Source organism: Dermacentor albipictus, chromosome 4, assembly GCF_038994185.2.
Source record: "Dermacentor albipictus isolate Rhodes 1998 colony chromosome 4, USDA_Dalb.pri_finalv2, whole genome shotgun sequence".
Lineage (NCBI taxonomy): Eukaryota > Metazoa > Arthropoda > Arachnida > Ixodida > Ixodidae > Dermacentor > Dermacentor albipictus.
The window spans coordinates 118,626,176-118,653,881 of record NC_091824.1 but is presented as its reverse complement, the minus strand read 5'-3'; the positions used below and the strand labels follow the sequence as shown (position 1 = coordinate 118,653,881).

General features: G+C 42.4%; 2 protein-coding genes across 2 annotated transcripts in view; one reads left to right on the top strand and one right to left on the bottom strand.

Moving 5' to 3' along the window:
• Window positions 1–3,546, top strand: part of LOC135916009 (uncharacterized) — a 30,478-nt gene extending 26,932 nt beyond the window's left edge. Inside the window, exons 10-11 of the mRNA XM_065449208.2 lie at window positions 988–1,063; window positions 3,049–3,546. The gene's annotated coding sequence lies outside the window, so the exon portion shown is untranslated. The remainder of the gene's footprint in view (window positions 1–987; window positions 1,064–3,048) is intronic.
• Window positions 3,547–6,883: 3,337 nt separating this feature from the next.
• LOC135916008 (CTD small phosphatase-like protein 2) overlaps window positions 6,884–27,706 on the bottom strand; it is a 45,276-nt gene continuing 24,453 nt past the window's right edge. Inside the window, exons 4-13 of the mRNA XM_065449207.1 lie at window positions 26,007–26,166; window positions 25,327–25,404; window positions 24,504–24,593; window positions 24,219–24,372; window positions 23,217–23,328; window positions 22,732–22,818; window positions 22,486–22,628; window positions 19,850–19,976; window positions 18,666–18,761; window positions 6,884–16,382 (exon numbers count right to left, since the gene is read on the bottom strand). Coding sequence (XP_065305279.1) covers window positions 16,317–16,382; window positions 18,666–18,761; window positions 19,850–19,976; window positions 22,486–22,628; window positions 22,732–22,818; window positions 23,217–23,328; window positions 24,219–24,372; window positions 24,504–24,593; window positions 25,327–25,404; window positions 26,007–26,166 — 1,113 coding nt within the window. The 3' untranslated portion in view covers window positions 6,884–16,316. The remainder of the gene's footprint in view (window positions 16,383–18,665; window positions 18,762–19,849; window positions 19,977–22,485; window positions 22,629–22,731; window positions 22,819–23,216; window positions 23,329–24,218; window positions 24,373–24,503; window positions 24,594–25,326; window positions 25,405–26,006; window positions 26,167–27,706) is intronic.

Sequence of the window (27,706 nt, the reverse complement as noted above, 5' to 3'; positions counted from 1 at the left end):
TTGACTTAATATTTGCCTTTAGTGTCCCTTTAAGTATGAAGATGGCAAGTTGGGCTAGTTGGTTGGGATTCATAGTAAGGTTCGTTACAGCGCAACACAAGTCAAGATCGTCGTTTTATACCTTCTTTTGTCCTTGTCTTGTGTTGCGCTGTAATGAACTTTATTATGAGCCCCTTTAAGTTTCTGAACGTGTAGTTTTGATTTGTGGTTTGTATAAATATATGTAGAAATTAAACTTGGTGAATTACCATTCAGTTAACTTTACTACTGTACCATGGAGTCCACATTTGTAAGTTACTACTGTAAGGATTCCACATTTGTACCTATGTGTTAACATTGAAAACGCAAAAATGAGCACAATGAACCAGTACATAGAGCGTTTCTAAGCTTCAAGACATCCATACGTTCGGCACCACAGTTGCAGCACTAAAAGGAGGAGGTCCCATTTAGGAGGTCCCATTTCAGTTTCTAACTACGGGACCTCCTTCTGTATATACATATGTTGTAATTATCATCATTTTGTCATGAATAAAAACTGATTCTGATTCTGATTCTGAAAATATTTGATGGTCTTGTCCAATTCTTCGTTATCTGTTAAAGCAGTGATGGAAAATGCATGCTTGGTCTGGTTATACTGCTGAAATACTTGAGGTGACTTTGCATGCAGGTCAATTGAAAGGAAAAGTATTTCCCTCCGCTATGTCACAAGCACAACTTTCAAGAGCTATGGCATGAGTGCCACCATTTATGGCAAATTGTTTTGGGTGTGTGTCCCATATGTGCTAAGCGTGTCTGTTGTAAACATATTCCATTTGAACCAAGAAGCTAAAACAAACCTTTTATTATGCTGTCAGTATTAAGCCAGGAAACCTCCCCACACCAAATTTTAAGACTACTTCAACCGTGCCTTGACCTAGTTTGCTGGTCAACTGAGAATCTCTGCACATGTGATAAGTTCCTACCCACTTCCTTCATCACATTCGATAGGTTGCCGCCCTAGTTTTGGATGTCAGCCAAGGGAAGCCTGTGCAGCCAGTCACCGGCATGCAGAAATCATAACCAGGTATGATTCTTTCCATTTCTTGGGGTTCTTGGCTGCACCTAAAATTCTTTTGCGGGAATGAAGATCCACCGTTTTGTTTAAAAGAGGCTGTTGTTGCTGGCTTTTTAGCCATTTGCAGTTTCTGCACATCGTTGAATGGTTGGAACTAAAAGACAATTTGCATTTTATGTTGTTTCTGCAATGAACGGTGTCTTCTGTCAGTGAAAGAAGCAATTCATCCCTAGAGATAAAAGAAAAAGTGTTTAGTCACGAAGTACATTTTTTTATTCTCCACTACAGTAGTTCATTGGCTATGGCATTGCGCTGCTTAACATGAGATTGCGGGTTTGATACCGGTTGTAGTGATATTTAAATGGGGGCAAAATGCAAGATCTCTTGTGTGCTTAGATTTATGTGCGCAATAAAGAATCCCAAGTGATCAAAATTAATCTGGAGTCTCCTGCTACGCCTCACGAACAAATCGCAAATCATGGGTTTGACATAAAACCCGGTAATTAAATTTAAAAAAATTTTGGCTGCCGTAGACCATAACTTCGTGCATCTCGATGACTACCTTTGTGATCCCACAGCTGGGTACCTCTCGTCAATTAAAATTAAACCATAGGTCGTCAACAGCTGCCGAACTAGTTTTGATGAGAGAAGCTGTCCACTCTGTCTTCAGCCTGATACATTGTATGTGGATGGTACTCATTCTTGTAAAATCAGTACCTCAAGCCACTGATTCTTGAAGAGGGGACATTATTATGACTTGGCCCTATATGTCGTACAGCTATTTGATACTGTGCTGAGGGATAGTCACTCTAGTACCTTACAATTGGTGCTGAGCATTGGCTTGGCCAGGAAAATGCTAGCTGATACAGAAGCAAGAATCTTGTTTTTAAGACTGCCAAGGTAACCATCTCATACTTGCGTATTGATGGAAACTCCTTGCTAACTCTGCTCATGGGATATTGTACAGTAGCTCATTGGGCTCAACCAGACCATTGGTCAGGCACTTGTGAGAAATGGACCCTGACAGGTCTTAGGGCTCCCAGCTAAAGTCAAGCAAAGCCAGGCAAGCACTTATGCTTGTCCCGAGTTTGGCTGGACGTCACCTTCACTCAACACTGCGCACGCCTCATTGGCCATGAAGAACAGCCCAAACTGAACAATGCCTGTTGTTTAGACTGCAACATCTTTTGCACCTGCCCTGTGTACATGCATGCTACAATGAAAGATGCTGGCAGGCATCAGAAGGTGCTGTACATTGTGTGACTGCACTGCAGCAAGAGTAGCTTTGAGGGCTGTTATGGATCATTTGCAGAGGCCTATTTTGGGTCACTAACAGTTTCTTTATCCACACTTGTGCACAATGCACGTGCGTGCATATTTCTAAATTCTAATAAAATTCAGCTGATATCCAGCACTCGTTAAGTCTATTGAAGTTTATTTCTTTGGGAACTTGTTTCCAATTTGGATTGCGAGCACGAATGCATACTATTTGCATGAGCCTGCATTGTCACATGTAGCAATCAAGAAAACTCCAAAGCACACGAGTCAATATTGCCCTATTCTTCACGGAAAAATTTCTAAAGGCTGGTTAAAAAATCAATTGACAACTCGGGCTGACTACAAGCCACGGGTCTAAAAGACAAATATAGAAACAAAGATACATGGCCCTTTGCATGTGTGGTTATTATTTATACACTGTTCTTCCCTGTTATCGTCTTTCATTAATCGTTTTTGTCTCCTTTCCACTGTCCCTTGTGAAATACAGCAAGAAACGATATCCTAGCTCGGCCTCATCTATCTGCCTTCCCTGTAATGAATTCTCTCCTCTTTGAGAAATGAGTTAAATGTTACCAGCCTTGGAGGTGTGCTCGCTGGTGTAAGGCCAAACTCGGAATGCACATGCTTGCACACAAAAGCATTAACTCTCGAACACATATAACACCATAATTTTTAGTGATGGACAGTGTACCTAAATGGTAATTATTTTATTCCAGGCTATTGAGCAAGCACCTCATGCAGCAGTCCCTGCACAGTGAACCGTCACACGCTATGCACACCAGAAGTTAAATAGAACATAGTGCCATCAAAGTTGGTTGTCACATGACCCGGTGAGATTGTGGCATTTTTTGTCATGCACAAGCACTGTGGCTCATAGTACCTCTAAGTTATAGCTAAGTGATGTGCCGATGAACTTGAATTGCAGAAGCGTGTTCAATTTTACCTTTGGCTTGCATAGTGTGTGGGTGTGCACAAGGCAGAAGCTGTTGTGAGGTGCCCCTTGCTGGACATTTGCACTGCTGGTCGACTGTGCGACTGGTGTCTCGGATGGCCACTGTGGGTTTCGGAAGGCGCACCGTATGATGGCTTGGCCCCAAATTCAAGAAAAAGGGCCTGGCTTGAAGATCCTGTGCATCCCTGCCTATGGTTGCTTGCTCTGACGATGCCATGCCTGTATGGTCCTGGCAGAAGTAAATGTTTAATTTTCAACCACAGTGTGTGTGTGTTGTCTAGCCTGCTTGAATTGCTACATTAAATGCAATAGCATTTAATTTCATGCTGTGGCATTTTTTTAAACATGCTGTGTACTGCAAAAATAGCCCTAAACAGGTTTGGACATGTGCAGCATGTAAGCACAGTTGTAATAAATGCTAAGAACTTGAAATTCTGTACAATACCTATGGGGAAAAGTCGACTTCTCTTCCCTTGACTTTGCATAACATTTCATGTTCTTGGCAGAAATAGACCAACTACCCTAGCTTGCAAAAAAAAAAGTACTTCTGTAGTTCATCTTCTGGCAATATGTAATGCATGTTTCAAACGTGCAAGCTCTCTCTGATCCTTGGCATGTTTGACTGCTCTTTCAGTTGCAGAAGCTGCATTTGTTTTGGTACTTTGTCTGCAAAAAACAAAACTTGCCAAGGGCCTGGTTTGAGCTAAAGCCTATTATGGGACAGTAACATGCATGGCTAGGTCTGTGTGGGCTAATGGATTACTCCTTTAATACTCTGGCATAAAAAAGACTGCCTATTAGTAACAGAAGTAAGTGCCAAACTTAATTTCCTAGACTAGCTGCTGAAACCACAGTGCTAGTGACAACAGCCATTGCCCAACGTATTCTCATATGTTGTACTACAGGAAAGTCCACCAAAGTTTGCAGATTGATTTGTGTGCATGAATGCAGTGTAATCTTTTTATATACAATCACATAATCACAAACACAGTGCAAACATTGACATCACAAGACGCTGCATGTGTATCCCTAAGTGAGATTGCCATCTCTTTTTTGCATTTGTATTTCTGGCATACCTAGCTCTGCTTGTAAGACGGGCCCATTTGTCATTTCACAAATGTAACCAACCAATCGAGTTTACTCATTATTTCGTTTTTGCATGTGGTTATCACTTAGCCACAAAGACAACCTCTAGGGTTACTGGTAGGGGGCGTTGTTCACCAGGTATACAGTGAAACAATTGACTTAAGGTACCAAACAGCATCATAGATGAGTATCTGCAACACATCTTATTTAGGGGTATGTGATCTACCCAACTGTAGACAATGCTGCAGTGAACACGAGTGAAATACTACTCGGCTACATGCGTGCTACAAGGAGCCTAGAGTTGCGGTCTCCCATTTTTTCCACCTTTTTGGTGTCTCCACAACTTCATGTTGCAACACTCCTATGGATATTTGTCGCATTTCTTTGCACACTGCAACTTGTTATCGTCTCTGGAAGGAGAAAAATGCCTTTGGCAATGCTATTATTATACAGTGGGACATTGCAAAATTAAAGTTAATAAATGTAAACCATTTCAAGTTACTTTAGTTTTCCTTATTTTGGAAAACTAAATTAAGTTTTGCATTATGGGTCTTATCCAACAGTAATGCACTTGAGTTGTACACTAGAGTTGTAAATTTTGTGTTAGCACCATGGTGTTATCGCAACATAACTGAATGTTGTTGCCATTCATCTCGTCTATACTGTACACCCACTCCTGTAATAATCCTGTCCATGGAATTGACAGCACACTGAAATAAAATAAAAAAGGGGCTTAGAACGAGACAAGGTGAAGGGAGACGGGACACGTCTGCCTCCTACAACTGAGCATTTACTGGAAAAAAACCGAAGGTACACACGCACCATACAAACACAGTGTACATGTGCCAGCCATATATCCCCTTCACTCTCTGCTTACATATTAGATCAAATATGGCAAACAAACAATAAAAACGAGTTTAATGTTTAGGTAGCTCACAGCCTAAGTTCATTATCGCGTAGAGTACTATAGAGAAGTGGTGGATGCACTATGATCAATTTCACTGGTCCCAATGTTGGTTGTACCTCGTTAGTAGGAAGTTCGCATACACTTGGCTGTTTTTGCTCATGGCCAAGCAAAATGCAAACAAATGGAAACGTGCGTCAGTTGGCCACAATGTCTGGCAACAATAAGCACGTGCTTGCAGCAGAATTAACCAGAACACGCAGACACAGTGGTGGAACAGACATTTCACCTTTCAGCACAGGTACTGGCACAGGCAAAAAGCCGATTTGGTGCAGCAGCAAGCACTTCTGGCACAGCACCCAACGCGCATGTGCTTACCATATACCATGCAAAATTTAAGTGATATAGTCGACATGTTGTGGAGACGGGTTTGCGCAAGGCTTACCGTGCAAGTGCGGTCAGGAAAGGATGCGACGCTCCTCCACACCGTGATGCAGAGAGCACTATGGCCGGGTATGTCAATACGGTGCAGAGGGGGTACCACAGACAAATCATGAACAAGCATGTTTATTAACCTAGGATGCAACAAGTGCAACAGTCATGGACGGCTTGTGGACAAAGGCTCGCCGCAAGACTGACTGAGTATGCGTGCCTGCACTGAACACGACATCATGCAATATACTTATCTCATGCCATGCACATTAAGGAGTTTTTGAGAGAAAAAAGGGAAAAAAAGTGTCAGTGCCATTGCGCATGTGCGAGACGCAAATAGGGTTTTGCATTTACATCGGCAATACCATTTCACTGAAATAACACAGTGACCCAAGCTCAATGCAAAAGTTTTGTGCCAATGAACATGGCGGCACCCATCGAAGTGCAAGCTCTCGTGGTGTACCACATTCGACCTCATTCGCTAATACCATTCTTAAACTATGATCCACTACATTGTGTACATCCGATAGAAAAAAAAAAATGTGTGAATGACGAACTGGACTCCAACGTGCCCATAGAGTTTCTCACCATATAGTGAGGAACTCCATGGACAGGCCTCTGCTTCAATGATAGCGTGCTGTTGGTTTCGATTTCAGTTTTGTAATCTGCGAAACATCAATGTAAGAAGGGGTGTGCTCTCATACATGCTTTGGTGCAGGCTCGGCACAATTTTCCGCTAAAGCGCAGTTTTGGCGTAGGATAGCACAAGGGTCTGCTCTTTGCGCAGTTTGGCACAATTGGCGCAGTTTTTCCACCACTGCAGACAGCTGCACTGAGACCTGACCATACGAAACTAATGAATCTCGTCGCCAAGATGGCAGCACATAATGCTAACACAGAGCCAGTACCTTCAAGGCCCCGTTTCCCAAAAATAAAGAATGCACTGCCATTAAACATGCATGCCTGAACCATTTCTTACCCTCATCTGCTTGTGAAGTCCAGAACTGATCAAAGCCCTGCATTATTGAACTGATACGGTTCGAGAAATCATCAGAGGTGTTTTGGCTGCAGTACTGCAGCGTTTCTGCAGAGCAAGGCTTTGCAGCAAGCAGATTAAGAAAACAGTAACGCAACTGTAGACTGTTTGTTTATTTGGTTGACTCAATGAAAGACAGTATAATAAATGCGCAATTATATGTTTAATTGCACGAAAACAGCAGCAGGGGCATAGAAATGTACACAGCTGATTCAATTTAAGCAAACCGCGACAGCAATACTCACCAGCAGTTACAAATAAAGTGGGAAGGGTAACAATGCATGACAAGAACTATTTGCTTAAAAATTGTCCCAAATTTTAATTTTTTAGGTATGCGCAGACAATGCTTCTGCTTAAAATATGCCTGCGTCATGTGTAGATTTAGACAGGCATACAATTAGCGGTTGGAGTTATAACGTAAACTTTACCGGAGGGCAGAGTTGAGTTCTAACAATTTAACTTCTAATGGAATGATCAACCTTAATCTCGTGAGCCAATTTGGTTACGCTATATTATTACTGATAATAACTTAGTTCACAACCCAGCAATACCTAGCAGCAACAACAATTCAGTGTTGGAACTAATTCGGTGTGCTGCAGAATTCTGGGTACATAAATGAAACCGGTCGTTTTGTACACATGCTCCTCGGGTTTGACAGACAGTTTGTGACTAAAGTGTTTGGGTTACATTAGAAGCACTAGAAACGGCTAGGTGGAGGTTGAACTAAAGCAATATAATTTGCACAAGTCAAATTGTTTTAAAATAATTGCAAGGAGGCCACATGGATGCAAGACAGTTCCAACATCCTGTAGTTTCCATCATGGTCAAACAGCCATATTTGTTTCTTGTCAACACTAGCAAGGGGCTTCCCTCCAGTAGTTCTAGTATGAAGCTCTACGATAGCGAGTATCAGGCAGTTCTAGTAATGCCTGTACATGTACTGTTCTCTTGTAATTGGTATGGTACAAACCAGTTTAAGAAAATTGGGAAGAATGCACATACTGCAGTTTTGAAGGTGCTGGAAACGTCCTTAAAACCGGTTCACTTGCCTTGAAGCGCAAACATTTTTTGTGGGCAAGGCACTCCCAGAACAAGACGTAGCGCAATAGTGCTCTTAATCCGAGACGTTCAAGCTAGTGGAGCAGCAGGCTCGGAGCGCAACGTTTGGCTTCTTCAGTCGCATTACACATGGCACAAATTTTGGAGATTTTGATTTCCACGAGTTCTGCATGACTGCAAAAAAACTGCAGCTTGAAGTCGAGAGAAGCACACACCAACAGTGCAACCCAAAGTGTTGCCATTACTGAACATATCTTTTTTGAACTACACAAGAGCACTACTATTGTCTGGATGCATCTGATGAGAAACTTGCATAAAAATTCTAGTATCGAAGAGGTAAGACTTCTTCAGCGTACTGTACAAAATACTAATGTCCAGGGCTGCATCAAACGAATGCAGGCAGTTCTCGTCGTACTCAACCCGAACGTGCATGCCACCCTTTCAGCTTGGCATACAGTGCGAGTGCGCATTATAGAGAGTAAAACTTGGAATTTTTCGCATGTGAGGAAGATTGGCTCCAAATTATGCGGTACTTCCACATGGTAACTGCAGTTTAAAACGATGGGAGTAGAAAAGCAATGAAGGCATGTTGTCCTCAATCAACACAATGTGTCCTATGCTTCCTGTGCACCATTTCTGTGGCCAACTGGATGCACAGCTCCATTTGGACTCTGGCTACATCTGTACAAGTTACTCATGCATCTTCAAACGTCCATTATGGGAGCATCCATCTCTCTATCATTTCCTTCACAGTTTTCTCAATTGATATATTAATGTGCATCCCTTTCATTTTCTAGGGGCATTCTTTCAGCATAAAACTTTTATGCAAGCGAACCAACAGTTACTTGGCTTTCGGCTTTGACGACACATTTGCAGAAGCATTTACCCTACAACCAAAACTTGTGGAGCAAGCAACATTTGGCAGCAGAAACTCCAGCTTAGCCAGGTAGCATCACAAAGGCTGCTGGTGACACAGCCATTCACATGTGCTGGCATAGTCCATTAGCAGGCAAACGCAACAGACCTGCTGCCATTCTGCAGCCACAGCCACCATGGAAACTAGTCAAGCTTGAACTATATGCCTCTAGACGGCACCTTTACGAATTTTCTTCCCTCATATGCATACCCTGAAGTGACCTTCTTCAGCCACGCGATAAACAGGCAAGCAATGAAGGAGTTTCTCCTTCAAAGTGTTTTTCGCACCACAACTTGCACTTGCCAAATCACAAAGAAAGGCATGCCTCAGAAACACTGCAACGCTGTCTGGTTTTGCCAGCTGGAGTACAGAGTTCAGGCACTATTGCAATAATTTCCATTAGCAACAGAACAACTCAAACAGCCTGGTGCGGTCTCTGGTACCCCTGCGCTGCTTGCTGCTTTCCACACTTGACATGGCAGGTAATGTACACGTCTAGACCACTGGCCCCCTTCTTCTTTTTTTTTTTCTTCTTTCACCCCTGCCCAGAGTATAAAATGCGAAGTATAGTATAATGACATCTAGATGATAGTAGTCAAACTATGCTAGGATGATAGATTATCCATCTGGCTGTGGCACTTCTATGCATGTGAAAGTGCTCCCACAAAAGCCAAGGAAAAGGAGACATCCAGAGTAAAAGTGGGACATGGGCGAGGCGGGTGCCGTTGCTGAGGTATTGAGTGCAGAAACTTTAGAAGCAAGATGCCTTGAGAAAAGCACACACTGGGCACAACTAGAGGGTAGAAAGTTCCCCCTTTTGGGATTTTCTTTGAAATATTGACCAAAGTGACAAGCCAGCAAAATAAAATTGGACACAACCAAAGGCAGGTTATGATAATTAATCCAATTTGATGAATCTCCGTCAGAGACAAGCTGTCGAAGTACTACTTTTAGCAGTCTTCTGGACAGAGATGCAGGAAAAGAGTACAAAAGACAAAAAGCTGGACAGAAAATTTGGCAGACATAACAAACACTCGCAGTTTCAATTTCGGCCTCTAAGCTCTGCTGTGGAACAGACAGTATTCTCTTTTCTACTTAATTCAAAAGCTTAACACAAACAGCACAAACTAGAAGTGCATGCAAGCCAATGTCCTTTGAGCCTTTCGGGGGTTTAGTGTATGGGACAAATGCCACAACGGTCAGCTCAACAAATGCTAATTTCCATAGATGCCTTTTTCTTTGCATACACGCTTTCAGAACAGCACATCATCATTGCGTTGTGCCTACTCTCTCAAAAACAATAACAAGAAAACACAAGCAGCAAGTTTCACAACATTTAGAAGCGACACACACAACCCTGCCTGAGGCTTTCCTTGTATACGCCATACATTGTACAGTGAACAGAAATGATAGTGAGATCCTCTGATAAGTGCACACATTTACACATACAGTTTAATGGCACTCATAAGCATTCGTTATCTCCAGTATCCCGTTTTGTAAATTTTTTTGTTGTTTTTTTACATTCCCTGCCATCCCCGTTTCACCAAGAGCTATCTTAAACTTTCCAAAGAACCAACAGGAGCACACAGACAACAGCTACGCTCGTTAACAATGTGCCATATCTAACAAACAACAATCTAGAGAGACAAGCCTTCTCATCGGAACGTCTAAAAGCATAGTTTTTACAGCTGGCATGGTATGATAACATGCGATGATATAGCACAGGTTAAACTGCTCTGGCCACTCTTCTTCCACTTCGGCACACAACTACGCAAGCCAGCAGTCACCTCATTCATATATTCACCAAGCCAGCCAACCCTGTTTTAATACATACTTGAACACTGGCTGAAAGTTTCGAACAAGTTATGATGAGCCATACTATGACTTTCCAAGGTGACTGCAGTAAGCCACAACTTGCACTAGATGCAGCAGTTTTGGAGCCCAGGGTCTGCATCTTGTGTTGTCCGAAACACTAGAATGCAGAAATCTTTTGGGCAACAAGGCTCACATATATCAAAAACAATCTTTGAAAATTTGATGTTTTTCATGATGTCCTCTTACTCTTACGAGTCATAATATCGATTCGATATAAATTTCAGGTTTCCACAAGAATAGATACGTGAATTCACTGTTATTGATCACTGCAAACTGCATGCGAAACATCTTGACTTTATTCTTTTTTCAAAATGTGTGAAAGATAAAATCTGCTGACGAAAGCATAACTGCAGCTGATAGCAGTAATGTAGGCTCCCAAAACTTATTCCATTCTTTCGAGCCAGATTGTAATGTGAACCACTCGGATGCCAACCCCTTGATGCTCTCTGGTACAATACTTTCACAACATTCGTTTTCACCAAGAGCCAAGCATGGCATAGGCGCATTTACTCCACTGCATGTTCCATGGGAAGCTCATCACAGCAGTAATATGTAAAGGCATTTATAGATAAACACGTGACTCAATCGCACCACACGTGATCTTGTATTGCCAAGCATACCCACATCAGCACAGAGCTACGGCATAGTGCTACCGCTTCAGCTTACGTATACAGACAAGCAATGCCATCCCTCTTCAGTCCCACAACATGCTAATGACTTGCACAAGAAGGCTCCTCTTTACACAACTCGAACACCGCTACTTGAATGGCAGCACCTCCACTCAAAGTGCATGAAGCAAGGAGCATGTCTGTAGTGACTCGTTTGCTTTCCCAAGTGCAGCACACTCCTTAGTGGTCATGTTCAGACCATGTGAGGAAACTAGCTCGTGGATATTGCCTATAGCGGATTTACTTTTTCTTTTACTTACTCTGCGTGTTTCTTTTCAACACTGAACCTAGAGTCATTACTTTAAACAAATTCCCCCCCCCCCCCCCTCGATTTTTCTCTTGGGGACTTTCATCTTATTTTGTCATTTGAATTAGAGATTGCACTTTTATCAACAGTCTACAACATGTCAAAATATATTTCCTTTGCTGTTCTGTAAATAAAACATAAACAGAAATCCTCACAGAAGCATACAGTTACAGTTACTCATTAACGCACAAATTCTCTGGCAAGGGCACCCACTGTAAGATGCAATTCTTACAAACCGTTTTGTGGACAGCAAATATGATCCATATGCATGCCTGCATGATGAGAAATAATGATATGTGATTCAAGCATCGAAATAATAACTAACATAATAAAAACTTTCTGCTAGTCTTTTAACAGCGTACAATAAAAACCACAAAACATCCACACTTTCTTTTTTGCACATACTAATATATTTTTGCAGCAGGTACAGCAGGCCAGGTTTTCCAGGTTCACTGGGAAAAGTCTGTCTGCATTAGCGTTCAGTTTTTGGCACGTAAGTTACTCAGTGTTATAAATTTTCAATCTATATATTTCCATATCGTGAATGCACTCACAAGCATACTTAGCATAACTACACACTTTGCAGCATCTTTTACATACTCTTAGCAAATTGCTAGCCATTACAGTTGTCTTCTTGCCAACTTGCAGAAATTGCACTTCACCAAAAGAAAGAAAGAAAAAAATAAGTAATAGCAAGTGTTTCTGTTGACAAAGTTGTAACAGGCAATGGGCTCCCAACAGTATACCAAACAAGAAACAAAACTCATGTCACTGACGAAAGCCCCCCTTTCTGCCGGGACAAAACTTCTGCCAATCCAGATAGTTGTGAATGTAAACAGCCACCGGCAAACTAAAGTTGAATGAGTCAACTCAAATACATTTAAAAAAAAAGAAAGGGTGGAACAAGAATGTTTGTTCATCAGTGGCCAATATATTAGATGCTGTTGGCCTTCTCCTACGAAGTTCCAAGCCAGCCACACAAACAGATCACTATGGTATCTTCAGACATTTCCACTCTTATTTGAATTTCCTCTGCTTTTCTCGTACGTACGTGGCATTATGCTCATTTGGGCAAAGTTTGAAAGAAGTACAACTTGTTAGCACTTAAATCTCACATTGAGTAAACTATACTAAAGTGCAAATTGAAAACACACAGCATCCATGTTCACCATGTGTACACCCTTGCAATGTTTTAATACTACCGCGCGAGGGCTGACTGCACAGCGTGTCAGCTGCCTTGTAGCGGCAAGGGGCATTACTGGAGCGAACAGCACAGCAGAATACATTCAAATATGGAAATCGCATTGTGTGCCCGCGTATAAATTTACTGATCCTGCCACCCCTCCCCACTACAAGGCCACTGACACGCCGTGCAGTTCATAGCCATGCGATATTATTAAAAAATTGCAAGGGTGTACAGTCTATTTGCTGCGCTGTGTCTTTACATGTCCTAGATCTATATGGTTCGTCCTCGCCAACCACACAAGTTTCAATTGGTTCTTATACATAGCTTTTGTTATGAGTGAGGATTTCCTTTCTAACAAATCTTTGGCACTGGCAGTTGCCTAGCTCATTTGGCAAAAAGTGGAAAGCCATCCTCCTCTGCGAATTTGGACTTTGAGTCAGAGTTGCCCGTCAAGCCACTGACCTTTGCTGTTTTCCATGATAATAGCTTTGTTTACCCCCACCTCGTGGCAGCATCAGTGCAAATGGCCAGCCAGTCTTGCAGGCTATAGCAGTTTTCCACTACTACCAAACAAACCAAGCAGACACCAATGCCAGATCTATTAATGCAAGGCTAAAAGATGTAGCTTCTGTGCGAGATTTGAGTGTTATGAACTCGGAAGTAAACATGAGACATTTTCATGCAGATGGCTCACGTACGTGGGTTACTGTACTAACAGAAGTTCAGCGGTGTCAAAATGTTTTCTTTTTTTCCTTTCGTGTGTTTTTTCTTCTGGCGATTCCCGCTTAAACTTACACAACTATATTAGTCTTTTTTTTTTTCTCTCTCTGTTGCATGGCTCAGTAACACTGAGCTGCTTGTGAAATCAAATGCAAGAAAGAACAGACACGTGATGTGAAGCCTGTCACAAGCAATCTGCCCAAATGAACAATAAAACCAAGCTTATGGTTTATACATTCTGAAAACGGTTTAGAGTCTTTGCCGTCTCAGATGAAGCATTGCATTGCACACAAACAAACAAAAACAATACAAAAAAATTATTTTCCAACACCATAAGCTATTAACACTGCATTTTGCCCTGCCCTAATCTCCCGGGGCAGTGACACACGCCACACCAGTCATAAAACAAAATGAAATTAAAATTTGATATATTCTAAAACTCTTACATACATAAGTTTGCACTGCAGTTAGGTTAGGCAGCTGTTAAAATTTCTGTATCACATCGGTTAAAAAAAAAAAGAGAGGAGTCTTAATTTCATATAGAATTCTTCTCCATCCCTTCCTTACTGCACACTTTTTTCATCACATGTCATTTCTTAAGCAAAAGCTATTGCACAGAAACCAACAAAAATACTTGCAGCTAAAAACAACAGTATAGTGCAGATAAAAGCCTCACCTTGTGAGATATAACACAATAATGTAAAATATTACTTGCAACTCTCAGAGGAAAGTTCTGGCACATTAAGACTTAATAGCAGAGACGTATAACGAAGTACTGGATGACATAGATGTGTGCAGCAACGCTGGTGGCAGCATCAAGTGAGACTGTGTTCATTTAAAGTGCGCAGCACTCTCTTCTTGAACTTGGCTACGTCCTGCCAAGTATGCTGAAGCATAATTTGATGCGGGAAAACGCAAAAGACAAGGAACAGACAGGACAGAGCACTAGCTTTAACTAAAGTGGTGTCGACCCTTTGAGGGTCGTCGTACATGTAGGCGGCGGTGACAACTCCCAAGTGGTTATGGCCCTATGTCTAGTGCAGCAACCGAACATTAACACGCTTTTTAAAAACAAAGCGCCGCCTAGCGTCGCCTTGGAGGTGCTGAAACGTTCCGTGACTTCTAGAAAAAAAATCATATTTTTCTGTGGCCCCTTCGCTTCCGTCAAAACTGATTCTGCCAGAACCACTGCAGTAGTTTGGAAGCATTCCTGCTCTGCCTAGCTTACCTCCACATGCACATGCCCGTGTGTGTCGTTCTGAGTTACAGGCATTGGAAACACCGATTTCTATCGTGTTTCTTACTACCCAAAGCTTTAGCACGAGATGCTCGCCCACATGGCTCCCCCGTAGTCGTGCGGTTATTTAGTTTATAGGAGGGCGTTCACAAACTTGCGATAATGTCGAGTGTGAATCTCTCTTTTGCAAGACGCACAAGAAATGACGAAATCTCATCTAGCGATCTAAAAATTGATTACTGCAAGTTTCTCACTCGCTTTATTTTTTTGACGGGTATGCTGCACCACCGAGTTTCTTTGCAGGCGCTCGCACGGTATGCCTTGCTTTCGCTAGGCCACGTGTCCTTCAGGCAGTATTCAATATTTATCCACTTCATTTTCATTCTTCCGACTCCTTGCTATTAGTTCAGGTGTGGCTCATAGGCTGCTGCATCACACCCTCAGCATGACGGATGAAAGTCGAATATGAGATGGAACACATCAGAATAGGGCCCTAGTTGTGTCAAGCCTATTTAGAACACAAAAATAAGTTGTGTGAATTTTATTACATTTGCAAAAATTAATTGTGCTAGTTTGTCCATGTATTTAATGACAACCAGTGTAAAAACTGCGCACATACAAAAATTCTTTGTCATGTTACTGGGAAACCTTAGAAATGGCACACCCGAGTGCTTGCGTACCCAAAGGCCCATGCTCTGCTTGCATTGTTTTGTACGCTGTGTTGCATTCTTTTGTATGCTCCATGATTTGCGAGCCCTTACCTTGGGTGCGCAAGATCTAAAACTCCCTACTGCCATCTAAAACATTAATAGTTTGTTATTTCTCGAAATAAGTATAAAAATTTTCAATCTGTAAAAAATTTAAGAAAAGTAACCCTGGGTGGGTTAAAGTTAGTGCACTGTCCTGCCTATTTGTTCTTACCCTTTGCCTTTTCCTTTGCCTAATTATGTCTCAGCAATGGAAAACGCACCAACTAGCCCAGCCGAGCCATTTTACACTTATCTGCTGGCATAAAGGTGTTGAAAGCATCACGAAGATACTTTCATTCCTCTCCTTCACTACCTACGTATTAAATTGTGAAAAAGTCTTTATTGAGGTGGGGGGGGTCATGTGAAGCAAGAATGCTTCTAGCACAATAAAGTTCACCACAGTCTCGCAAGGTGCCACCACAAGTGCAGCAACTGTTCCCAGATATGCCTTTCAGTACTGTGGCATGTCTCTACACTGTTACGTCTCTGCTATGCCAAAGACCATCTACACCTCCTTTGAGAGGTGGAACAACACAGCTTGGAGAAAGGACAGCCATGTTTCCTACCATGCAAACAGTCTAGGCCTATTCTTGCAGGCACACATCACAAGCACTCTGCTCTCTCTCAGGACAGGGCTACGAACAAACATCCAATGGCAAAACTTTTCATAGAAGCGGTATGTATACTGAGATGCAGTGATGTAATAAACTGTTGTCGTGCCGAAAGAAAGAAAAAAAAAACAGCGGCACAGACTACTTATGTACAGAGAACTGCTTCCTAAATGATGCTTTCCTGTCCGGTTGTCCTCGAAGTGGTGTGGGCTGTTGTGGTGTCGATGTCTCATGGCTTTACAGTCTTTAGTCTGGGGGAAGGAAGCTTGCCAGATGGTACTTGTTGCAGATGTGGGGCCGCACGTCATCCCTCTGCGAGGAGAAGGTGTGTTTGGAAACTTGCAGTGTTACTGTGCTGGCGTATCATTGTCATCATAAGCTGTCAGGCAAAGGCCTCTCCCAGAGTTGTAATTATACCACTGTTTTATGTTAACGCTATGGCTACAAATTTACTAATACCATCACAAGTCTGATTTCTCCTGGCCCTCGACACTCTTTTGCTTCCTCATGTTCTGTTTCTCTAATAGATGACAAGTTCTCTGTTCCTTCCTTGCTCGCGCATGCGAGATTGAACCTTGGTTGCCAGCTCACCCTCACACGGTTTCACTCATACTGAACCTCATGGCGACGGCAGAAATGCGCCTGGAATGTCCATGTAATTGCTATCGCAATAATAATGACACGTGTACTTATCTTTATCGGGCGACCACGTTTCGCCGCTTAACGAATGTAATTGCACAGTGAGGGATGCGCCTGCATGTATCCGACGTTTCTGGAAAGTTATCGATGCTTCTTCCCGGCTGTCTGTTGTCGCCGAACTTTGTGTTATCTGATTTCATTGCGTAACGCGAATGGTGTAGAACTTTGTGGAAGGCACGCGGGTCCGAACGATTAATTCGACTGCTCTATAAAAGCCGACGCGCTTGACCCGCTGATCAGATTTTCGACGATTGCCGACTGTGTTCGCCGCTTTCGTTGAGCTATAAGTGTAGCCTGTTTTGTGGGCAATGTACGTCGACGTCGAACATAAGACGTGGGACGCGGTCCTGCCGTACGTAACCTTTGCGTACAACACGGCGGTGCAAGAAACAACACAGATCACGCCGTTTAAGCTGGTTTACGGCAGGAACCCGACGACGACGCTTGACGCCATGCTGCCGCACGTAACTGACGAAGAGAATGTTGACGTCGCTAGCTATCTCCAGCGCGCCGAAGAAGCCCGACAGCTCGCCCGCCTGCGAATCAAGAGCCAGCAGAGGAACGACAGCCGACACTACAACCTCCGACGACGCTTCGTCAAGTACCAACCTGGTGACCGTGTTTGGGTCTGGACCCCGATACGCCGACGAGGACTCAGTGAGAAACTACTCCGACGCTATTTCGGACCCTACAAGGTCATCCGACGTATTGGCGCTCTGGACTATGAGGTCGTGCCAGACGGCATTTCGCATTCACAGCGGCGCCGCGCACGATCTGAAGTGGTCCACGTGGTGCGCCTTAAACCCTTTTACGGACGCTGACAAACTTCGCCATTTTTTGTTCTTTTCTTTGCTACAAGTGCTTTTGTTTATTACCTTCGTTTGTTTGCAGCATCGGGTCGATGCTTTTTAAGAGGGGGGTATTGACACGTGTACTTATCTTTATCGGGCGACCACGTTTCGCCGCTTAACGAATGTAATCGCACAGCGAGGGATGCGCCTGCATGTATCCGACGTTTCTGGAAAGTTATCGATGCTTCTTCCCGGCTGTCTGTTGTCACCGAACTTTGTGTTATCTGATTTCATCGCGTAACGCGAATGGTGTAGAACTTTGTGGAAGGCACGCGGGTCCAAACGATTAGTCTGGAACATTCGACGACTGCTCTATAAAAGCCGACGCGCTTGAGCCGCTGATCAGATTTTCGCCGATCGCCAACTGTGTTCGCCGCTTTCGTTGAGCTATAAGTGTAGCCTGTTTTGTGGGCACAGGTTCGCCCAATAAAAGTTAGTTTTCTCGTTCACAGTATTGCTACTGTGTTATTCAACGTCACCACCACGTGACAATAATAATAATAAAATCACATGTTGTTGGACAAAGTGTCACATGTCGCTACTGGCTTTGTTACTGGCATCCGCACCCGTAAAGAGTAATATGTGCATGGACTAGCTAAAGCTTTCTAATATTGGCCAAAATGACTATTTCACGGAATGGTAATACCATACCGTATACCTCACTTACCATACAGTAACACGGCACTGCTAAAAGTCTCTATTGAAGGGTTTTCGAGGATTTTAAGGAGGTGTACGAACCCTGAATGTATTTGAATGGGCAAAATCGAAGGTGGCCCTGACCTAAAGCTACGCTCTCTAGAGCGCACTTCCAGGAAGCAACCATTAGCAACAGTTGCACAATGTACCAGGCTAAATAGGCCGGGACATATAAGCCAAAATCATGCAGTGCGATTCACTTGTAAGGACATTCACAAAGCTGGAAAAAAGGAAGAATGTTAGCTTGATAAAAACTAATTATCACAGTATTGGTACAAACTGTATGGGTACCTCATCACTGGACTTGAATGATATAATTTGGCATAGCAACATTCAGAGTTCTGCTTACCATTGACACCAAACTCTCAAGAAATGGCAGAAGCTTCAGGAGCTCCCTGTCATTCCTGTCCATGAACCATGACTCAATCGGGATGCCATTCTCCAGCTGCAACACGTAGCAAATACAGCGCAGTGTGTTTCAAGCGGTTATTCACCAACAACTTCTGTCTGCCTCTGAAGTATGTTCTACTGCTGTCAACAGAACATGAAACTGATTTCTAACACACCACTGCATGATGTCTGTGAATAATGCCTTCTCCCACAGCTCAGGTAGCTACAAAGACTATACGCTCGGGGGAGGGAGGGGGGGGGGAGGGAACGTTTGGTGCTGCATAAAGCTCACCAAGGGATCTCAGCATTATTTTTAGAAGGCAAAATGAATCGCACTGCTTTTCACCTTTAGGCGATTCCGTAAGCACATGAACAGGCAGTTCAGTGCCTAAGTGCAGTCACTTCATTCACCTGTATGCATTTGCAGTTTGGAGCTTGCCATTTGTATTAATTATAATTGTGCTAATTACCAATTGTAGTTTGCAATACACAGGAAGGAAGTAGGAACGTGCACAAGGGAGTTTCAGGGCATGTGAGAATGCCATATCATGTGCACAGAAAATCAGCTGAAGGCAGGTGGTGTGTCACAATTTAAATAAACTAAAATCACATGAGTATGGAAAACAGAGAGAAGAGCAGGAGTAAAAGGAGTATGCAATGAACATGCCCATCTGCAAACCTTGCAAATGCATAGACTAAGAAAAAGAGTTATGTTTGTAAATTTTGCTAACACTACAAAAGAGTGAACTGCTGCGCTAGTTGGTTATCTGACATAACCCCCCATGGGGGTTATCCACCGCTGTTGTCTCCTTTCTTGTGTGTGTGGTCTTGGCGCAAAACTTGTCTGTGTTTGCTAGTACTATTTCACCATGACCAGACTCCGACTAGAAAACACTACACCTTTAATCCAGCAGATGCAAGCCTGTGCATCACAGCTCGCCATATTCATATGATATGCTAAAATACACATCCGAACAGAATCAAATAATCAACAGCCAACCCACAGGCCAGGAGCTCCTGAACGAGATATATGTATTTTTCTGTTCTTATAAACCTGTGACAAAAATTTCGTAATAGACATCTCACTCGTTTTATTTTTCCGGATGTGGTGCTCCATGCTGTTTAGCATGCATCCCGATTTACCTGGTAGCCAAATGCCTGCGGTGAGTTGTCGATGATGATAGTCTTGGCAAGGTCACGGCCCAGAATGGTCAGGTCCTTGATGTAATTCCCACTGACACACACGCAATGTTCCCTGAACAGCCGGAACCTGAACAAAAGGGCAATAGTGCGTTACCAGAAATGTGCCACCACAGATACTGACTGCTCCTAAGGTTGTAGGCCACACACAAAATCTTTTTCTTTAAATCGGAAGCCACGATTCAAACAAACTTTTTTCCTAGATAAGCATGTCTTATTTAGCTTATTCAAATATTTAAATTGCAGAAAATGGTTCATTTTATTTTTTGGCAGGCAATTTTTGTCATAAAATGTGGCAAAAGTCCTAGTCGCACTTGCCGTGGTTGCTTAGTGGCTATGGTGTTAGGCTGCAAAGCACAAGGTCGCGGGATCGAATCCCAACCACGGCGACCACATTTCGATGAGGGCGAGACGCAAAAACACCTATGTACTTAGATTTAGGTGCACATTAAAGTACACCAGGTGGTCCAAATTTATGGAATACTCCACTACGGCATGCCTCATAATCAGATTGTGGTTTAGGCATGTAAAATCCAATAATTTAAAAGTGCTAGTTGAGCCAGCAGTGATAAGTAACTAATGAATTGCTGAAGGGAGTAAAGCTTTGACATTTATGTAGCTAAGTGGGGGTCCTGTGTAATGGACTAGGATAAATGCAATGTGATTAATATTAAGAATGTAATGTTAAAAAAAAAACTAAGCAAAGCGAAAACAATAGCCAATTTAGACCAAATTTATTAGCAAAATGAGCTGTAAACGTAAAAATATTGCATCAATTTCCTTTGTTCTAACTGCACATATCTCTATGTGAGGAATGAGTGTGCAAAATTTCACATCAAAATGCTCACTCAAAATTGAGTTATCAAAGTTTGCATAACATGAGATGGAGCAAAATCGTGTTTAGAGAAAAACATAAGCAGAACTTCAAACCATGTGAAAGATGTCAAAACTACACAGGGGCCTAAAATGCACCAGCTTCATAGCTGGAGCCCCCAAGAGATGCACTAGTCTCCTTTTGTTCGTGTGACTGCTCGGCAACAACATAAAATGTAAAAGGTATTTTGAATAACATTTATATAAAAGAAATAGTACTGATTTTCAGTTTCACAATAAGGGTTGAAAAACTCTATGTAACTCCCAAACTAATAATGATAGGAAGATAATTTCTTCTCAGCATGTTGCTGAATGTTTGGGCATACATAATATATATAAAACAAAAAGCCAAATCTTGTGCAAAAAATTGACTTTGAATGTGGTCTACCACTTTTTAAGGGGACTTCCACCACTTCTTTTGGGTCATCATATTTGCTCTAAGTCTATTCTTAGCATGTCATAGAACACCTGGCAAAAGGAGCTATGAAAACTGACCCACACAAATCCAAGTTATCTGCCAGAAAAAAAAAAAAGTTACAAATTATAAGAGTTGATTTATACTCGAATTATCACTGTTTTAGATGCCACATTTCATTCCCCCATAATGTGATACGATGACACCAATAGCAGCAGGGCATTGGCAGAAATCGGCGTGCCATGTTTGCCAAGTCTGCTCAGACTGTTGATGGCATTCCCATGGCCTCTGCAATCGGTCGAAGGCCAAGGCGCCACTTTTACGGTTACTAGGGGTGTGAAAATATTAGAAATGTTTAAATATTACTCGAATATTAAATTTTTGATATTTGTATTCGCTTCGAAAGCTATGTATTCTAACATTTCGAATATTCTAAAGGTTTCGAATATTTGGATATCGTCAAATATTTGGAGGGATTCGATTATGCGAAACTTATGAAATAAGCCGACAATCTATTTTTATTTTATTTTTTTCCCCCAAGACAGCAAACAAACTTGGCGACTGCGCTTGAATGTGTGCACAGCACACGCTTTCATTGCTGTATGATGTAGGTGTATGGTGTATGGCCACCATGGTGTATGCAAGGCCTGCTAAGGCTCATCGACATTGACTATAGCAGCATGGTTGTGTGTCGTATGGCTTCTTTGTGTGTTGCGCCAAACGGACGCGATCGTTTGACTTTCTTTGGGGCTAACCTACAATACGAGGACCCGATTTTTTGCACTTTAGCCGATGCATACCATGGCAGAAGAAGGGGATTATGGCGAGTAGTCTGCGAAACGGAGGAACAATCTGGAGACCATGCCGAAACGAAGAGAAAAAAGTGCTATTTGGAAAGACTTCGTGAAGACATCATCGACAGCGCAGTGCAAGACATGCGGAGCAAATCTTCAAATGCTGCTAGGCACAACTATGCTGATGATTGATAGTACGAGGTGTGATGAAATTAGAAAATTGCCAGGCACAAGATGGTGTCAGCTGGGATAAGACAGGGGTAATTGGCGATCTACAGGAAGAAGCCTTGATTGTGCAGCAAACTCAAATGGGTAAATGATGAGGACTAATCCAGAAGGCATTTTCACCTTACCTCTACATTTATATTGGTCAACGGAATGTTTCCAACACAAACTGAGGAAAAGAAGCCAAGAGTATGAGCCTTAATAATGCTCTTGCATTCAAGAAGTTGAGCACCCCTGCCAGCCAGGATCAACATGTCTAAAAACAAACTTGCCTGATAAGCTTCCGTTGAGGATCCAGGAGATTCAGAAGCTTGTCCGCATAGACCTTCTTGGAGGCCGTGAAGAGAATGACTTCAAATATTTTGGACACCCGCTCCAAGAACTCGCGGAAGAAAGGGCGCGTTCGAACATACACCTGTTGGGAAAATAAAGCATCACTGTTCACTAGAAACACATCTTTGAAATAATGCACAGCATTCAAGAAGAGATAAAGATAAGAAGAAAGAATTAGCGCTTACCTTGTATTCTACATCTTGGAAGGTGACTGGAAAGGTAAATGTTGCATCTTCCAATTCTACCAAGCTGCAGTGCACTAAAGTTTCATCCTGTAGAAAGCAAGAATGGGGAAAAAGAAAGAATGATTATTGGTACTATCACCAACACAGTTGCCTCCACGAGCATTGCCGTTTTTTTCGCATGCTTAAGCTTGGCCAATTCTTGCAATGCATTCACTCTTCTTGCTATGCAGGCATTGGGAGGGACTACGAGAACTTAGCATATGCATGTCTTCATCCCCGCACCTCTTTTTCAATCATGCGTGCATTTTCTTCATTATGTGAAGCTTCCTTCTTTGGCTTCTAGACTTTGAGACAACCTTTGACAGTGTTCTGCTAGTTATATTAGGCTTAATGTGCTTCCTCTTACTTTCAAGAGCTCTCGTCTTATATGTGAATGCAATTCTGCGTTCTTTCTGAAAATTAACCAAGTGACCACCAAATCTCACCAAGTCCAGCACAAGCGAGAACTCTGGGCTACTTCGTGTCCTCAGTGGCAACGCAGGACAGCGGGCACGCATTTCAGGCGTCAATGGCGGCAGATGCTTAATGAAGTAATAGCTGGAAAAAAGAAAATTAGTTTATTGGCAACAATAAAACACAGAAACAATGGCATTGTGACAGTTTTACACAATTGCAGGCGCCCAAATTGCCCTGTGGCCAGAGTGGAAATCAATGTATCATGGGAGTCACACATGCGTAGAAAAGAAAGCCACAGTTACACCTGCCACCTGTGATCTTTAAAGTTCCTAAAAGATGGCACGCATCTGTAAAAACTTTGCCCTTAGCACAACCTTTTGTGGCAGACATGTTTTATTAAGGATGATTTAACGTTAGATGCAGCAGAGAGGCAACAGCAAACTTGGAACCAGCAGGGACTGCAGTTATCAGCAGAGACTGATAAGCGATGCATTGTTTTTAGATCACATTCACTTTCTCAGCAACTTTTTTGCTGCCAGTTTCACCTGCATCAGGAGCAAATACAGGATAAACTTGCTCAAAGGAAGCAAGTTGGTATATAGTGTATTGTGCTGCCCTCCCTATTTATACCTTTACAATTTTTTCACGAACCTCAGTTTGTTGAATACCACACAGTTTGGTAGACAGGTGAAAATACCACACAAAACAGCTGATGAGCATCAATAAACTTATTAAACTGTCAAAATGTGTCCACTTGTTCATTAATATTTAAGGGCTGGCTCAAGGTCATACCCTCTTACTGTACTGCTCAACTATGTTTTGTTGTTAGCTGCAATGCTATTAACAAGTGTATAACATTTGGTCAATCATATTATGATGCAATGTATTTTCCCATGTCCTGCAACAACCTCCGTGTGCAAGCTAGCAGTATGTATGAAGTAAATAAATAAATAAATAAATAAAATTTTGAACATTCACACTACCGCTGCCAATATCAATTTATAGAATAAAAGGGAAAAAAAAGGACGTACGGGTCAAAGGTATCCCAGTCCTCAGCAACCTTGGCCTCTTCAGCCGTTGCACACTCGGAGCTGTAGACTGCAGATGCCTGCTCCACATACGGGCACTCTGCACTTACGTCGGACTTGAGGTCAACCAGCTGATCTAAGTCACATGACTGCAGCTCTGGAAAATCAATCAATTAATCCATTTTCATTCGAAGTAGAGAGCACAGCACTAAATGTGCAAGCATATAAAACACATTTTTGGTGCATCATGGGCTTGCTGTCAATCACACAAGTGTGCCAAGGACTTACCATCCACAGGCAGTGGCTCTTCATCATCAGAATTTGGGCAAGGATCAACTGCAAGACTTTGGAATCCCAGCTTCGCGTCTGTGTTTGCCTCTGGAAAACCAGAAGTAGCAATGTATGGGAACAGCGGAAAACAGTCTGGCACCTCGCATCTGGTTGCGCTCTACATTGGGCTTACCTCACCAAACTGCCTAAATTTTACCCGTTGTTTCAGTCACTATTACAGTCAGTGCTTTCATCAAAATATTCACCATTAGTCTCACCGTGCCATGAAAGCCCCAAGTGAAATACAACAGAAACTTAGAATCACATTTGGCACGCACTGCAAGATGAAGAAATTTGTGTTACTAGAATAAGCACTGTATACGGACAACTAAAAAAGCTGTTGAAGTCCCTCCTTCAGCTACACAACATAATATAAATTACTTCTGCTTTGCAAGTTTGCCATTTTGTAATTTCATTGAATTTTGTGTTGCTACACTGAAATAATTTGCGGGCACTAAGTTTTATAAAGAAGAAAAAAAAATGGCCACATAAGTTAGTGGGCTGTGAGCAGAACCATTGGTATTGCTAACCACTTGCACTACACGTTTTTCTTGCTTCCAGGCTACTCAACGAACTCATAGAAGTTGTACCATCACAAAACTAAGTTGCTTACGGCACACATTCACAATTTCGTGCACAGCAATGGTAACAAAGAATTCAGCCTGAATAATTTGGAGTGCTGATCATACTCTTTAATAACATACACTACCACAGTGATCAAAATGAAAACTATCCAGTAGTGTTACCATACAAGGGCACCAACACTGTACTAATAACATACCATTGAAAAGTTGGTAGACAGGTGAAAAGAGTGCATCCTCAGGGCCCGACGGCTCTGTCACTTCACTGGGGGTGTCATCTGGTGAGATGTTAATGACAATGTAGGAATCTTTTCACACAACTAAATCAAGTGCATGCTCTACTGTCAACATGCATGCATAAATCATCAGTCACCTTGGATAAAAAAGCATACTCAACTAAATTTAAGTTATCATAAACTAATATTACTGGTTTTCAAATACTATAAGGATAATCTACGAGGCTTCACTAACAGTAGTGTTATAGAGACACTATGGAGGAAGTTAAGCTAGATCAGTAAGTAGCTTCCAGAATACTAAATGAGCCGATCTTACTAGAAGAGGATGGGTAAGCCAGGAAGGGCGAAATAAAGGCCCTTGGCAACATCACTTTGCTGCCACTATGCTTGACAACATCGACAAAGTGATTGATCTCAACTATGTCTTTTAGAACTAACGACCAATGCTTCTGAATTAAAACTGTAAGCTGAAGGATATCTATAACAGAGCCAGCTCATTTGAGGATTTAGATTGTCAGTTGCTTTAGTACACATTCTTAACATCCTGGTCTGTACGGTGGTCATTGTTGTCATAATCCCAATTAATTACCACAACAAAATGAACATGTGAAGAAAAGAAAGATGAAAAGTCACACAAGATGCACCTGTGACAAAGATGCGAGCCTTTTTGCAACACTGGCGCCCTGGCTTCTGCCGAGCCTGCTGTATGCACCGGCCGCTGGTGATGAGGCTGGTGTCATTGTCGCAGCCACCAAAGCTGCCAGAGTCCCTCGGCCGTTTTAACAGTATTTTTTCTTCATTCGTCTGCAAACAACAAAGTGGCAAAGGTCAGCACACAGGCAAGTTCTACAGGCATAACCAAGCACATGACACCTTTTCATGTACAGCCCCCCAATTCTTTAATGATACCAGCACCTTGTGGTGGGGCAGACGTGGTGGCATTAAAGCGCACATGTTACAGTGTAGTATGCTAGGATGCTCCATTCACTGTGACTGTGTATGTCCCATTGCAGAGCGCTGACATTATTAAAGAATCGGGCTACTGTACAGAGAAACAGAGAAACATGGAAATTACATGCAATGTACTTTCCCCATAGAACAAACCTACACAGCTTGCCGCATGCTAAATGCTAAAGTATGTTGTACTGCATACTGCATCAACACCCCTATAATGACACCGCTGCTTGCCGAGCACCAATCAAAATGCTGGTTGCCCATTAACACGAATAGCGCATCTCCAGAAGCACACATGAGCGCAGGTCCTTGAAGTTCAACCAAAGCATCCAAATGTCTCAGGACAAGTTGAAGTGCCAGTTGTACGTGCTTTCTCTTTCCATTACACTCGCAGACAACTTCTTGTGGCAAAGGAGCCCAAGTTACAAGGAGAAAAAAGAAAAAAGAAAAGAAAGCACACAAGAAAAGACACTGCTGGACAGTCTCAAATGCATTCTTGCTTTTCAGGTAACTAAGAATTCAGTTTTGCTTTTGTGAGGAATGCATACTACTATTTACGTATGTGCTTGGACGTGCCTCAGTGGTGTTCTAGCTAAAGGTCATGGGTTGGATTACTGGTCACATGTCAATGGAGATATGAATTCAAAAGTGCTTGCGTACTATCTAAGGTTGCCATTCGTCCCAAATTTATCAGGACAGTCCCGACTTTTCAGTAAGGCTCCCTACTTGACCCAGTCAGGATGGCCAAATATATTTGTCCAGCCTTTTACCATTTTTTTTTACACAATAACAATTATCAAACAACCAGATTTTCTTCTTGTATACCTTACAGCTTGGTTGCATATTTGTCTTTGTTTACTGTTGCGTTTTCATAAACATAAAGGCAGCTTTGTTTTTGTCGTGGTTATATTTCTGTTGTAGACCAAACCATTCACAGTACCTCTATCTGTCATAGTAGCAATATTACGTCCCTGTCACACGAGATTTTGTTGCACATGCAGACACAAGACTGGTGGCACTGGCAAGGTCAATACACACATACACACACACTATGAACATAGTGTGTGTGTGCCAGACCAATGGTGCCAGGGAAGATGGTAGCATTTGTTCCACTTGCTTCAATGCTCAGAATAGCTTGACGATGCAAGTATTTTCCTTACCACTTACTTACACAGTCTGAGCTGTAAAACAACTAGTTTTTGAGAGTGCATTAAAGGGGCCCTGAAATACTTCTTGAACACAGCAAGAAAACGTTGCCAATTTGTTAATGAGGCTCCTGTGAACATGTGAGCCAAATATTACACTGCATGCAGCAGGGAATTTACAATGTTCAGTCAAAAGCAGCGAAAAGGTGCTTGCCCTTGCATCCACAATGTCAACATCGAAAGCT